The 16,478-nt window shown below is 42.3% G+C and overlaps 1 protein-coding gene across 2 annotated transcripts in view; it reads right to left on the bottom strand.

Annotated features, from left to right (window-relative positions):
• The window catches only part of ARHGEF9 (Cdc42 guanine nucleotide exchange factor 9), a 191,646-nt gene that overhangs the window by 147,768 nt on the left and 27,400 nt on the right, over window positions 1-16,478 (bottom strand). For both annotated transcript variants that reach the window (XM_060137028.1, XM_060137027.1), the window contains exon 2: window positions 14,866-15,045. In XM_060137028.1, coding sequence (XP_059993011.1) covers window positions 14,866-14,991 — 126 coding nt within the window. In that variant the 5' untranslated portion in view covers window positions 14,992-15,045. The remainder of the gene's footprint in view (window positions 1-14,865; window positions 15,046-16,478) is intronic.

Genomic DNA, 16,478 nt, shown 5'->3' with positions numbered 1-16,478 from the left:
TAGTTCTCACAACAACTTAATGAGGTAGGTACTATTATATCATCAAATTACAGATGAGGTCACTGAAACACAGAAAGTACATGTGACTTGCCCATAACTACATTATTGTTAATAAATGGGAAGGCTATGATTTTAATCCAGAAAGATTATCTGCAGAGCTAGTGCTCTTAGCCACTTATACCTTCTCATGAGTAGGAGTTCTAGCAAGACAGATTTCAGTTCAACCTAAGGACAAACTCTCTCAGAACTGTCCTGAACTACAACCAGTGGTCTGAAGATGTAGGAAGCCACCTAACAGTGGAGGTATAAAAGCAGAGACTGAATGACCACTTGGGAAGCAGGGATATTTCAGGCGCATTCAAACATCAGCAAGGAGGCTGAACAAGATGACTTTTAAAATCTCCCCAAGACCTAAAATTTCCTGGCTATGTGAGTCAACAACAACTGCTCACAGGCCATTTTAAGAAGAATCAACAAATCCAGGCCTTTTGGCTGGATCCAATCCAACAAAGTCCAATCAAACACAAACTTAAGCCAGAATGACCTTCCTTATGCAGGGCCCAGGGCCCATGGACCAAGGGTCACAGAGAATGACTCTTAGAGCCTTAATAAGAACAATACACTGATAACATACTGATGCTGAAGGCTTTTCATTGATGATCCATGTTAGCAAATAAAAGGCTCATAAGACATATTATTAGTACAAGTGAGATTCAGGGAGAATATTTATGCTGTTTAAAAGAAAATCCTGTTTACAAGCATCTTCAAACAGAGCAAAAACTCCTAGTAGGCAATGTGGTGTCACAGAAACAACATTGAGCTAACAACCTGAAGGGCTAATTTACAGATCTGGTTCTGCTCTGCGACTTTAACTTGCTACAGAACCTTAGATGGGTCATGTCCCATCTTGGAGCCTCAGTTCCCTCATCTCCTGTCTGCAATGGGGATGAGAAGGGCTAATGATGAGAGGCTTTTGTGAGACAGGATATGTCAAGTGATTTCATAAAGGTTTAAAGAAAGTCCTTAACTAATGAAAGGAATTATCATAAAAAACAGGTTTCTTCATTATGACATCTGTTTAGCTAGTAAAAGTAATGAGAGGATGTGATTCCAGGCTGGGGAAGTATTCTTTTTAATTGAGCTTTGCTAGAACTGTGGAGAGTCTGGTAGTAAGGAGGGGCTCAAAAAACACTCGGTTGTAATAGCAGTAATGCTGAGAGTGATGAAAATACTTCCAGACTTTCTTTCCCTCTTTCCCTTTCCATCCCTTCCCTCTCCTTCCCTCCTCTTCCCTCCCCCGTGGGCTCACTCTACTCCTTCATCCCCCACCCTCTGTCCCTGTCATGATTCAGTTCCTATCTTGTATTTAGCAAAGCCAAGAAAGCTGATGAAGTTATTTTACTGTTCAGAGGCAATTTCATCTTCTAGGTCTTCTGCTCCTGGGCGGGGGGCAGTGGGTGGGTGGTGGGATGGGTGGTTGTGAAGTGGTGATGGTGGAAGGAAAGGAGAGGTAGGAAAGTTAGTTACCCCAAATGTCTTCTTCAACTATTATTAACAAAGAACTCCAGGCCCCCACCACCTCAAATGGATTTCTCCTTGTATAATTGCGTCTTCTACCAGCAAAGAGGGAAAAAAAGCAAAGTGAAACAAGAAAACTGGTCATTTATGAAGTAGAAAAGGCCTTCCTTTCACCTTTAAGGAAGTCACCTGAAATTATGATAGGCTTTGGTTTTGCCTTCTCCAGCACCATCCCTACAGAAGGATCAAGGGGAAAGCACCTTAGATGTGCCACTTTAGATGTTCTGTTATATAAAAAATCCTACCTTCAGCTTTCCTCTCAATGCCTTAATACCTCATCCAAAGACAGCCATGTCAGTCCAATGTCTTATGTGAGGAAACAAATTAATCTAAATGAATATGCCTGTCAGCTCTAGTTGTTTCTATTCCAAAGCTGGAGGGTTGTATTTGTGGATGGGGTAGGGGAATGAGGCAGGGAATAGTCTCCAATCTGCCCCAATCAAGAAAGAGAAATGGAGGCTAGAAGTAAAGCTCTTGGAAAAATAATAAAGTCCAAAGGGAAGAGAATGGTTTGGTCAGTTGTCCCTATGTTATATAACTCCATTGGATGGCATCTCATGACTATTGAGTGTTCTGAGTTCAGTCAGTCAATGCAAGAACCTAAGGGAGGCAGCCCCATCTTGAACCAGTAAGTGCTGCCCAGGGGTTCGAATTCTAGCTCTTTGAGGCTGGCAGAGATTCAGTACTCATCCTAGTCCTGGCATATTGTGGTCCCAACCCAGCCTGCACCTGAGTTTGGTACTTACTTGGGACAGCAGCTCACCTGACCAGATGCACTGCTCTGGAGAACAAGTTGTTTCAATAACTGAAGATTGGTAAGACCAAGTAAGAGAAGGGAAGATAAGAGAGAAACACGTACACTCTAAAGCCAAACTTCGTATACTTGGAGATTTTACAGCTACTCTAAGATGTTTCCAGATCACTCTGAGGAGGTCAAGTAAGGGAAAGGCTGGCCCTTGCAGAGTCATAAAGAGGTCTGGAGACTAGCAGCCTAGATAATATTGCCAACAAACCTGGTTCTTAGCCGGGGGTACTTTGGCCCTAGGCTAGTCCAGAAACTTGCCATCAGTAAGTAGGATCTAAGAATCCTTTCATCTTGGAACTGGAACTAGAGGACAAATAAGAGCCAAAAGAGAACTGCCAGGGCCAAGCTATCATGAGCAGGTGGCCTTGACAGTACCAGGGACATTCCTTTGCTCGGTAGCTTCCTTCTTCACTGATCTGACCCTCTGCCTTACTTGTGGTCTCTCCCCTTCAAGAAAGCCAACCCAATCTTCAAGCTTCCCTCAGGGTAAAAGCAAGTCTAATCTCTCATGGGGGCATAGACTTCAGAGTTGCTAAAGTCCTTTCACATGAACCTTGGAGCCCCACAATGGTCATGGGGAATGCAGAAGGCACTGGATTGTGAGCCCCCAAGAAGCTTAGGCTTTAGGTACTACTCTGAGTGGCCTGGGTCTCTGAAGAAAATAGTCTCTCTTTGCTCTGGTTTTCAGCTATAACCTCTGCCCTGCTCTACTAGCCTTAGAACTCTCTATATGAGAGAGGGCAAATTGTGCCATATCAAACTGTAGCATGCTATTCAAATATTAGGGTCCGATATTTAAGGAATATCAGGGCTCACTGCCCCATTTTACAGGTGAGAAAAATAAAACGTTTGAAGATATGAAGAAATTATTTTAAAGATCACACTGCTCACAAGTATTTGAATATAAGATGTGAAGTCAGTTCTATCTGATTCTCAGGCCAGTGTCCCAGAATTCAAAATAGTTCCTAAGGGGCATGAAGTCCCTGTGGAGGACCAGCTAGCTCCAAGCAAATGGAGGTGCTAAGTACGTATGTTTGCAGCTCTCCCTTTCCATGGTATTTTGTGTTTCTTTCCACCTTTTTCCCTCATCTACCGTTTTTTTTTTGTTTGTTTGTTTGTTTTTGGGTTTTGGTTTCGCTTACTTCATTTCCTTGCTTCCTTCATGGTCCCTTCTCTCCTCCAAATCATTCTCAGGCAAAAGTTTGATATCAATAATTAACACTTCAGTATGAATAGGCTGAAGCCTTCTCCTCTCTTCTCTGGAGTCTGGATCCTAAAGCAAAGTTGTAATTATAAAATGAAAGGCGATTAATTGGGTTATTTGTTTTTTGATATTGGATTAATCTCCAAAATATGCAAACAGCTCATGCAGCTCAATATCAAAAAACAAATAACCCAGTCAAAAAATGGGGGGCGGGCTTCCCTGGGGGCGCAGTGGTTGAGAGTCCGCTTGCCGACGCAGGGGACACGGGTTTGTGACCCGGTCCGGGAGGATCTCACGTGCCGCGGAGCGGCTGGGCCCGTGAGCCACGGCCGCTGGGCCTGCGCGTCCGGAGCCTGTGCTCCACAACTGGATAGGCCGCGGCAGTGAGAGGCCCGTGTACCGCAAAAAAAAAAAAAAAAAAAAAGGGTGGAAGATCCAAATAGACATTTCTCTAAAGAAGACATACAGATGGCCAAAAAGCATATGAAAAGATGCTCACGCTAATTATTAGAGAAATGCAAATCAAAACTACAATGGGGTACTACCTCACACCAGTAAGAATGGCCATCATCCAAAAATCTACAAACAAAAAATGCTGGAGAGGGTATGGAGAAAAGGGAACCTTCTTGCACTGTTGGTGGGAATGTAAATTAATACAGCCACTATGGAGAACAGTATGGAGGTTCCTTAAAAAACTAGAAATAGAACTACCATATGACCCAGAAATCCCACTCCTGGGCATATACCATAATTCAAAAAGATTCATGCACCCCAGTGTTCATTGCAGCACTATTTACACTAGACAAGATATGGAAACAACCTAAATGTCCATCAACAGACGAATGGATAAAGAAGATGTGGTACATATATACAGTGCAATACTGCTCAGCCATAAAAAAAGAACAAAATAATGCCATTGGCAGCCACATGGAATGACCTAGAGATTCTCATACTGAGTGAAGTCAAACAGAAAAAGACAAATATATGATATTGCTTATATGTAGAATCTAAAAAAAGGGGTACAAATGAACTTATTTACAAAACAGAAGTAGAGTCATAGATGTAGAAAACTTGTGGTTACCAGGGGATGAGGGGAGAGGGATAAATTGGGAGATTGGGATTGACATATACTCACTACTATATATAAAATAGAAGGACCTGCTGTATAGCACAGGGAACTCTATTCAATACTCTGTAATGGCCTATATGGGAAAAGAATCTAAACAAAAAGAGTAAATATATGTATAACTGATTCATTTTGCTGTACACCTGAAACTAACACAACATCATAAATCAACTATACTCCAATAAAATTTTAAAAATTTAAAAAACTAAAATAAAATGAAAGGCTCTGATTCCTAATAAAGAGCATCCTGGCTTTAGAGAAATAGTGGGAGAGATATATTTAAGGAGATGAGCCTGGGGCTTGGATATTTACACCTCAGGAATCTCCCTACTCAATTGACACAGGTAGCTCTGTAGAGATCAAAAACAAACTGTCTCTTAATTTAGAGTGTAGCTGCTCAAAGGACAGGAGGACACAGCTTCTGAGCTGAACTGCTTCTTTACACAACCTTGTGTCATCTTCCTCGTGGTACCCACTGGCTGGTGCCTCACAGAAACAGCCTTACCACCTGGGGATGGGGTGTTACCACCCTCTACTCAATAGCTGTAGTGCAAAGCCAAATCCTTTCTTCTCCACTGGAAAGCTCCATCAAACCAATCTGATATACTATTCTAACTGGATGCAGGCACTTAACAGATGATCTTGGTTATACAATCATGGAAGAAGCTCAAACTGGTGCAGACAGGACCTTTAGAAACCACCTGGTCCAATTCTCTGAACTGTTAGTTGAGACTGAGGCCCAGAAAAGAAAGGTCCCTGCCTGACATCCCCGAGAGAATAAGCAGCAGAGCTGGCCCTTAAACTCAGATCTCTGACTTCCCAGCCCAATGCTCCTGCTACCTTCACTGTGTTCTTCTTGTGTGGAAATCTCTAAAGTGTTTCCTCTCTCTATCCCCAAGGAGATTTATCATTCCCTATTCCTCCACAGAGAAGTCCTCCTGTTCAACACACACAAACTGATCTTTGATACACCTACATAGCACATTTCCAATAGAGAAGGGCCACCCAATCTTAAAAGGCTAGAAAAATTTCTGGCCAAAGCTCCCTATTCATATGCCTCTCCTGCCCTCTTAGCATCATTCACCTACTCTTTCACTCCTCTAAGGCAAAAGCCTCAACAAAGGTCACCTTGCAACTCAGATCTCACTGGATCTGAGTTCTAATCCTAGTCAAGGCAAGGGAAGGATAGTTTTAGGTCCCTTAACCTAAGTACTGACATGCTTAACTGATCAGTCCAGTCCACCATACTCAGAGAATACCATTCTCAGTGAGGGAGTCTGGTTTCTTGCTTAAGGCCCTGGCCTACTTTGCTTTGTCCCTGTCCTATTGTAGAAGAGAAAATGTCTCTGAAAGGCAATGGTACCTATTTGTATTTAGGCCAGGAGGTATCAGACTCCATTGCTGGCTGGATCTCTAACAGGAATGGTACACACAAGGCCTGAGCCCTCAGACCCTTTGCCTGTGGCTCATATCCTAGAGATTGGCAACCAGTCTTCATGTCCTCCAGAAATGATCACCCTGAGTTAATCTAAGGGATCAAACCCATTCTGGGAACAGAATTAAAGAAAAAAATGTCAATTCTCTCATTCAGCACTAAGGCATTCCCAAATCAAGTTCTTCAGAGAAGACTCACTTCTGAAAACCAAAAAAGAAACCCATGGGCATCTGAGTATGGTTTTTATGGTGACTCTCTAATAAGCAGGACAAGGTTCCTGGGAGGAGGCCTCTCAAGATGCCAGACATCCTCAGCCCTTGTCTACCTGGCTCAAGGTTGTAGCTTTGCTAAGTGCTGGACAGTCACTTTTGTTCAAAGATTAGTAAATACTGGTAAGGAGATAGTAACAGCAGTAGTAATAAGAAGAAGAAAAAGATAAGAGGTTTACCCTGACTCATAATTACATCAATAATGACAGAAAATGAAATATATGCATATACAAATATATATATACACAATTATCATGATTTTCCAAAATGTCATACTTCCCAAAGAGCCTCAGAAACAGACCTTATCTCCAAGCACTCAATCAGTCATGGTCTTTCTCTCCTCAAGTCATCAAGATCACCAAGATAGTGTAGACATGGTACCAGGGAGGCCCAAACTGATCCCTAAATGAACCTAGGGGTTAGCTACACAGAGAAAAACAGACCCTAGGCCTCAGATCATAGTCTTAAACTCAGGCAGCCAACCAAATTTCCAATTCATGTTATGGATCAAGAGCAAGGCCTTGGAAGGAAAGCTCCATCATGAAGGGAACAATTCAGAGTGACTTCTACTGGTGCCAGCTCTTAAATATCATCTGCCTAGTGCAAAAAGCAACATGCTTAAAGAAATTGGCTTAGACTACAACATAAGGGCTAACAGCCTTAATCAAGGAAGTAGTTTAGGCTTTGCTGACAGATGCCCGCCAGGTTCGCCAAAGTCCAGGATAATTTAATTATAATCCTGCCTGGAGGCTGGGGGATAGACTGTATGACCCTCATGGTTGTTTTCAATTTGGAGATTCTGAGAGAGACCTACAGGGTAACCTACTTGAATATGGAGGAAATCACCTGGGTCAGGCACCAGCCATATTTAAGGTTATCTCTGAGCTGGGTGACTCCATATTAAAAAAAAAAAAGAAAATTCCCCACCAATTAGATAAAGGATGTACTGGATAATGTCATCCAAAGTGTGTACATAGTGAGAAGCCATTAAGATGGATCATGTGAATGCAAATGAGTGCTAATAATACCGTTTGAAACTCTAGTATGAAGGAGAGAAATTTCTGTAATCCAGGGAGAAATGTCCTCCCTGCTAATGTCATCCTCAATTCACAGATCCTGTAATGAGTCAACTCTAGCATCACAAATAAGACTTTCTGCATAGATGGTTAAGGCTAGAGGTCTTTGTCCACCTGAAGCTTGAATGGATAAAACAAGGGCTGGCATGTCTGAACTCATCTCAAGAAATCAAAACACAGTTGCCATTAGCCTGAAATGGGAGGTAGGTCCTCAAGTGTTAACAGTCTTGTTAGCAGCCCATGCATACCTTTTCCTGACTGTTCTGTAGCCCAGAAAGCACAGGATTAAGATTCAAGAGGGGGTAACATCACTAAAAGTGGCAGATTAGGATGCACAAAGAATCAGGCCCTCTACTGAAACAACCTTTAGCTGGCAAAGACTGACAGACCAACTTTTTCAGAATTCTGGAATCTAATTCGAAACTTACAGGAACCAAGGAACCCTTTTATAAAAAAATTTTATTGGAGTATAGTTGATTTACAATGTTGTGTTAGTTTCAGGTGTACAGCAAAGTTCATCAGTTATACATATACATGCATCCACTTTGTTTTAGATTCTTTTCCCATATAGGTCAATACAGAGTATTGAGTAGAGTTCCCTGTGCTATATAGTAGGTCCTTACTAGTTACCTATTTTATATATAGCAGTGTTTATATGTCAATCCCAATCTTCCAATTTATCCCTCTTGATGCAGAAAAGAATGGCTAAAATTTGGTAAGAGAATTTTGAAGCATTTTTGCTAATTTGTCTACCGTTCCTGATTCCCCAGCAGCTAAGAGAAAGGTGGCCCACATTCCTCCTGCAGGTTGCTGATGCCAAGGGACTAAAGACCTTGTTTTTAAAATGTTGTGGCTGTGTGTTTTGATCTGTTTGGTCCTTGAGGGCTAGGCACAGAGACTGGCCTTTGTCTTGTACCCCCCACCCCCTAAGGCTAAATTGGCTTTAGAGGTTGTGACTGCCTCTGTTGAAAGACTTAAAGACATACACTGCCCATGTCCACCCAGGGCAAGGGATAGTAGAAGGGGAAAGCAGCAAATGAATCCAATACCACAGGAAGGAAGAGACTGAGGAAAAAGTTTCTTGGGAGAATAAAGACTTAGAAGGGCCACTGTGCATACGGAGGAAGTCAGAGTGAAACACACATGCCCCGGACCAGACGCATGCTCAGAAAAAGGCTGAGCAGATTGTAGGCTTGCACTTCTGGAGAATCTGCAGGTTCCATGAAATCAGGAGAGTAGGAGAAGAAGACTAAGGCAGAGCTGTGGGCAGTCTGGATTAGTGTTGAAGGAATGCCCCAGCTTTGAGCCAAGTTGCAAAGACCAGGATAGTAGTTTGTTTGTTTTGGCTCCAAGTATCTAAAAGCAATCCCTGTCAGGTCACTGGCTGACCAATGACATAATGGAATAGAGATTTCCATTACCACACATGACAAAGAAGGCAGTCTTTGCAAAAAAAAAAAAAAAAGATTTGGAAAAGTCACTAAACAAATGGACAACTGTATCCCTCAACAAACAACAGCAAAAAACTCTGGGGAAGGAGGAGAATCTTATTTCCAGAGTTATCACACTATAATATTCAAAATGCCCAGTTTTCAACACAAAATTACAAGGCATACAAAGAAACAGGACATTATGGCCCATTCATAGGAAAACAGTAAACTGACAGAAACCATACCTGAAGAAGTCTAGACATTGTACTTACTAGACAAAGACTTTAAATCACCTGTCTAAAGTAAGATTCAGGAGGCCTGGGTTCAAGTACTAGCTTTGTCACTAATTCCCTACATGAGTGAGAAAGTCAATTGCATTCTCTGAGCCCATGTTTCCTCAGGATTTATAAAATGAAGAAATTAGGATGAGCAGTGGTCACAAGCTGGGGTTACAATTTAGCCTGCTGATATGTTCAGTTTATTCTTCACAGTGTTTCTTTTAAAAATGTGAATTACTGGTCAGCATTTCAAAAATATGAATAAAATCCAATTCCTGGCTTTTCTTGAAAAATCTGGAAGATCTGAGTTCACTGGACTTCCCTACTTCCTATAACCTATCCCACCAATGAGAACCATCCAAGTCACTTTTGCTCCCTTTATATAGGGCATAGATTTCCCAGCTGGATACAGGCTCCCACTTAACCCTGGTACCAGACTGCTTTACTCATGTAAGTTACCTGCCTGGCCCTGTAAACATCTAAGTCAGCTACTCCTGGCCAAGATGGGTCTTTCCAGCTGTAAATCTATTGTGAGTAGGGTTTCATACAGGTGAAAAACTTTCCCCAAGTGCAAACAAAAATAGACACTATATAATTAAAAGCCAAGTAACACTCTGGAGCAGTGGGTTTCTCTATGAACAGTAGAGGTTTAATTTCTGTTACATCTAATCTGTACAACTGTAAGGAATGATGGTAATGACCTGATTAGCTCATCCTTTCATCTCCTGCATCCATGTAGTCCAGAAACCAGGGAAATCTAGAATTTGAAGAAACAAGGACAATATGTTCTGATGGCATCTGAGTAGGCTCTTTATTTTCTGAACAAATCCATATCTTGTCCCTCAGGCCTCACCTACCACTGACAATAGCAGGTTGTCATGTATTCTGTACAGAGCCTGCCCTCAAGTGGGTAGTAAGCTGTCCCCAGGCCATGGCCCAAAGTCAGAGCAAAGGCCAATTTTTACATGGTGATAAAAGAAATGGACCTGGGGCTTCCCTGGTGGTGCAGTGGTTGAGAGTCCGCCTGCCGATGCAGGGGACACAGGTTCGTGCCCCAGTCTGGGAAGATCCTACATGCAGCGGAGCGGCTGGGCCCGTGAGCCATGGCCACTGAGCCTGCTTGTCCGGAGCCTGTGCTCCACAGCGGGAGAGGCCACAACAGTGAGAGGCCCGCATACCGCAAAAAAAAAAAGAAATGGACCTGAATGATTTGGAGTTAGGGCCAGCATGCGAAAGGAGGGCCACCACAGGGATGGGATTTTCTACTTAGAGACACAATCATATCCCAGCAGTCTGCTCTCAGCTCCCAAAGGGGAAACTGGCCCAGGAAAGCAGCTGAAGATGTCAACAGTTAGATGTGAGGACTAATATTCAGCAAGCTGTAATTCACTTAACCTGACCATTTGCTGGGAAGGTAAATCAACTCCTGTATTGCTCCTGTGAAGTCATATTCCCAGTACAGAAGAAAGAGACTTTCAGAACACACACAATACATGTATATACATACAGAATGAAATTCTGAACAACAGGAGAGGCAGATATTTGACTGAATAGAAGATACATAAACCCAGCAATTTCTTGTACAGTAACCAAAGTGGTATCACACTTCCTATTTACAGGTATCCAGCATACCTCAGGTTACAAAGGATTTTTAAAAGACTTAATTATCCCCATTTTACAAGGAGGAAAACTGGGCTTCAAAGATGTACAGGAAGCTGCTCAAGCTGCATACTCAGCAGACTGAGGCAAGAATCTGCGTTTCTCAGATTCCACATTGGTTTTAAACCTGATTAACAACAGGTATGGCTAGCTTGGATAGAACAGCATTAAGCACCCTGGATTATCCATCCTAGGGCTGGGATGTTCACACAGCAATGAGTCTTCCAGATAGGAAATGGAGATGCTCCACTATGTCAGCGACCAATTTGGTCCAGTGATCCACAAAGGTGTCCGGTTGGTATAGAGTTAGGAGGAAAGTCTTTTCTTTGCCATTATACTTTCATGTTATATGTCAAATAACCTAAGGATGATATTCTCAAGGAGCTACTGAATCTTAGCTCAGGATGAGTCTGGATAAACAAGGGAACTATACAACATATAGGTACAGCCTCTCAGGAAACCACCTATCTACCTACCAAAAACATCAGTACTAATGAAGATTCAACAGTTCAGTGTGACTCATCGCTATGTCTTACCTAGACATTGTCAGAGCTTGAATAGATTCTAGAGAATGCTTCAGAGGTGAAGGAGAAACTAAAAGCAAATTATCATATGTCAAATGTTTTAGAGAGCCAAATTAGAACTCAGGTCTCTCATTTTCTAATATATCTAGCACTGCCTGCACAATACCATTCTATCCTCAACCAAAATCAGTGTAGAAGAATGGAAATAGCAATTCTACTTTTAAATATCTACTAGAAAAGCCTACATAACTTCCATCATTCAGTTCCTTGAGGAACACACAATCTTACCAGAAATGTAAACCTACACATAAATGCTCATTCATGAGAATTGAAAGGTCTAACTTGGAGTCAATTTTCACATCATTCATGCAACAGTTTAACCCCATTTCTTTTTACTGGTGACACCACAACAGCTGGCCACTAAGGTTGCATGGTACTCTCCTTTAGAGATCTGAAGACCATTCAACTATTACTTAAAAAAAAAAAAGGTTTGCAATGATCAAATGCTCGTTCTGAATACAATCTGAGGCAACATGGAATGCTATCTTAGTTCCTCAAAGAATAAACACTGGTAAAATAGAATAGAATATTGGAGCTGGTATAATAGAATATTGGAGCTCTAACTTATGATTTAGGCTCTGTCATTAATGCTCCTGGTCTACTGTCACAGTCCTCAGTCTCGATATGTGTTATCTGATAGAGCAACTAGCCACATATGGCTAATGAACACTTGAAATGTGACCAGTATGAATTGAGATGTGTATAGAAACACATCAGATTTCAAAGACTTAGTAAAATATATTATTAAAAAATTTATAGTGATAATATATTATATTTTATCATAATATTTTAGATATATTAGGTTAAGTAAAATACATTAAATTAATTTCACTGTATCTTTTTAACTTTTTTTAGTGTGGCTACTAGAAATTTTTAAATTATATTTGAGATTTGCATTTGTAGCTCACATTATATTTCTTTTTTAAAAAATATTTATTTATTTATTTATTTTATTTGGCTGTGTGGATCTTAGTTGTGGCATGCAGGATCTTCATTGTGGCATGTGGGATCTTTAGTTGCAGCATGAGGGCTCTTAGCTGCAGCAAGTGGGATCTAATTCCATGACCAGAGATCGAACCCAGGCCCCTGAATTGGTAGCACAGAGTCTTAACCACTGGACCACCAGGGAAGTCCCTCACATTATATTTCTATTGGACTGTACTGGCCTAGGCCAAATCGTTCTCAACATCAAAGACTGTGATTTAACTAGCCTAGAGCCTGGGTTTTAGTGTTTGTTGTTTTTTGTTTTTTTTTTAAGATTCCAAGTGAATTATTTCATTGTGAAGCCAGGATTGAGAACCACTAGGCTAGACTCTCTACTATGCATGCCTGGCCCAGCCAGTGGTCTTCTCAAAGGTCAGCTTCAGCCCATCCAACAGGCTGCTTGGGCTGTGTGCTTGGAAAAACACTCCTCCTGGACTTGGATGTAGGAAAATCAATGCCAGTTCATTGATATTCTGAAGCTTGATTCTGTCATTCACCTCCTGGGGTCATTCTGCCTTGCTCAATATTTTGTCCCACCCCTTGAATTACAGTTTATTATAAAAATGACATTTCACTATAGGTGAAATACATGCAGATGTGGGTGATTTTGTCACTGGGTGCAGTTTAATCCTTCTTTTAAAGGGAGGGCCGTCAGCCTAAGACACACAAGCTGTCTGTGTACGGGGCCTCTTGTTAGTTCCAAAGGCCCATGGTTATTGATGTGTTCTTTCTAACTACCCCTGGGACCAGTTCATCAACCAACAAAGCTGAGCTTGGACACACAGCATGTGGAAACTCTGATGGAAGACTCCATATAGGTAGAGGAGAAAGGACTGGATATTTCATTAAGAAATTCTCAGGATAGAGGGAATGAGAGGCTATTTTGTCTACTTCCTTGCTTCTGAGCAGTGCCCTCACCTAAATTGCTCTAACTGGATAACAGTGCTTCCTACATTTGCAGCCCTCCAAGGAAGGAGGCCTCTTTCAACCACTATGACCAGCCTTCATACATAGACCTTATTGGAGTTAATAAGGTGGAGGTGGTGGTGGTGATGATGAGGATAATGATAATGATAAAGCAAGTTACCATTTGCTAAGTACCCACTATGTGCCAAGCACTGTGTCGGATTCTTTACTCACATAGTGATCTCATTTAATCCTCATAAAAAGTCTCCTATTCCTATTTTTCAGATGAGGAAATAAGGCTCAGGAAAGATAAAAGTCTTGCCAAAAGCCACAGAGCTAGGAGGTAGTAAAGCTGAAACTGCATCTGCATCTCAGATTATCTGATTCCAAATGCCCTGCTCCTTCCTTCATGTCACACTTCTATCCTTCTTATCCTGAGACCCTTCTCCAAGGGACCAAGGGCCCAAGCCACTCTGATCTTTTGTTTGGGGTCAGGACTTCAGTCTTATATTACAAAAGAAACTAACAAAAGATGATAGGCTGTGGTAAGGATGGTCATAAGACATCCTGATGTGGCTTTGGTACTTGTATTGCCACAAATCTGTTTTAATGTACATTATTTAATTCACTGTGATATCCCCTGTCATGAAAGAATTGCCAACACCATTTTGCATATGGGGAAAATCAGAGCTCACAATTGCCAAACAACTGATTCTAGCTCATAACTCCAAGGATGGCCAAGAGCTGGAACACCAGGCCAATGTTCTTTCCCCATTAGCATCCTGCTAATGGGTGACCCAGAGGAAGTGGAAACTGCTAAGGAGACCCTTCCCAAGAGCCCCTTCTTTTAACGGCCAGGTTTTTCATGGTACAATGTCAAAGGGGCCAAGGCCTTGCCAGCACTATCAAGCTGCCTGCTTCCCACCCTGGACACATCTTAGTTCCCAGCCACCTTGCAAAAAGTAAGATTTGCAATGAGTAAACTCCAACCCCTGGGAGGGTAGAGAGCCCAGACGCTTACATTCACAGCTGTAGACAATCATAAGACAACACGCAGGGGTGTTCACACTTCCCTAAATGAGAGAAAGGAGGCAAAGGAAGCAGAGAGGAGTGGGGAGGGGAGAAAGAGGGTGGGAAGAGATCTATAAAAAGAAAGGATAAAAAAAGAGGAGGCAAGGAAAAGAAAGAAAACAGAAAAGAGAGAGAAGAAAGGTAAAATTTCACAGCAATATAGAGTTAAAAGCATCTTCAAAACCATCAAGGCAAAAAGGGAAGTGATTTGTGCAAAGTCACAGTGGGTAGAAGGTGGGAGGCAGGAGGTGGGGATTGTTAAAATAAACAAGATAAAAAAGTCTCAAAACTAGAAGGGCAAAGATTAAAGGAAGCCCGGGCCCTGGGTAGGTGACCAAACACATGGGGAAAAATGTGAGGAGTCACAAGAAGGGGAAGGAGGAGAACAAGGGCTGGTGAAGGGGAGGCCAGGGGCAAGTAGCCAAGGAGACAGGAGAGGAGAGTGAAGGCTGACACTCACCCTCACAAAGCTGGCAGGAAACCATCCCTCCTCATCGTCGATCTGGCCCCACCACCAATCCTTGTTGGAAGCATCCAAGACTTTGATGACGTCGCCAGCCTTAAATGCCAACTCCCGGTTGGCCATGGTGACGTGATCCCATACTGCCTCAGCACTAACGATGGAATCTCCAGTGATCAGCTTAGGAGACAAAATAAGAATGTGTTCAGTCCACACATCTAGCTACCTTACTTGCCCCCCTCCCCAAATCTCTACTACTTATGGAAAAACTCACATATTAGTGATGAAGGGTAGGGTGATGGAGATGACATTGGGAGAGCAAGCTCCACTGGACTACAAGACAAATAATACTATCAACTCTCCATTAGCCAGTGGGTAGAATGACCCAGAATGTGTATATGGACTACACAGACCTCATGATTTTATCCCTACTCAAGATCTCCTTCCCTAGAGAAGAAAAAGCTCCAATCCATTCTCCTTGGTACTTCGAGGCAGCCCTGGAGCCGGAATGGGCAGAGAGTCTGAAACCAATGGCTAAAATGAGGCTCGAGCATATTTGCTATAAATTCTCTGTGCTCCTCCCCCTTTCCTCTTCTTCTTTGGAACTGTCCAATTGAGAGTTGGTGATACATTATTTAATCCTACTGTACCCCACCCTCAGGAGTTACAGACCACAGCATTCCTCACATATAATGGACCCCAGTCCTGCAGCCTCCTGTTCTCACCCACACATGATGCTATCCAGAGAGGTCATGTGTTCATAGGTATGAAAGAATATGGCGTTCTGTGATGCCTTGCTCCCAAGAAACTTGACATTGTCACAGATTCACTCAGTGATTTAAACAACCACCCTGTAAGATACACAGGGAATCTAGGTTGACTTCTACATCTGATAGATGGCAAAACTGAACCATAAGCAAGTTAAGGGGTAAGCTCAGTTTCAGTCAGCAAGGCAGGGGCTATGCACAGAGCCTAACCTTGGTCCTTAGAATTTGTGGCCAGCAGGACTTGACTCCACATAGCGCCAGGCAGACATCTATGCCACTGCCACATAAACATACACACACATATGTTCATGACACTTGTCTATGCACAGTGATGAGGATGGGTGTTGGGGAATAGTTAGTTTCTCTCTGGCTACCATCCTGACCACTGTGTTATGTATTCTTCTTTTTCCCCTAACTGGTTCCAGCCTGTATGGGTCATCAATCTTTCTGGCATTTGGAGGAACAATTTCCAGAATAGAGAACATATGTCCTGTCAGGCAAAGGACTCAAACATTCCCTCCCCAGAACTGAATTGCTGAACATGTCCTCTAGAAGTCATCTTTTCCATTAGCCTACTTTGAGGAAGGACCCCAAGGCAATTATGGCTCCACAAGACTGAAGTCAAAACAATTTAAAGATAACAGAGACAGAATATGGAACATGCATCCTCTCACACAGGTCTGCCTTCCAACATACCAGCCAGAGAATACCCCTATGGTCATGATATTAATGCATAACACATCACACACAGGAGAAAACACACACACTGATCTTTTGACTTAGTTAGGGCATTCTGTTGGTTAGCTTCTGCATGAGGCATCCTTCATTGCTCAGGGGTCTAGCCAT

Source organism: Lagenorhynchus albirostris, chromosome X, assembly GCF_949774975.1.
Source record: "Lagenorhynchus albirostris chromosome X, mLagAlb1.1, whole genome shotgun sequence".
In the NCBI taxonomy this organism is placed as follows: Eukaryota; Metazoa; Chordata; class Mammalia; order Artiodactyla; family Delphinidae; genus Lagenorhynchus; species Lagenorhynchus albirostris.
Note: the sequence above shows the minus strand (reverse complement) of the source record. Positions and strands in the feature narration are given on the sequence as shown.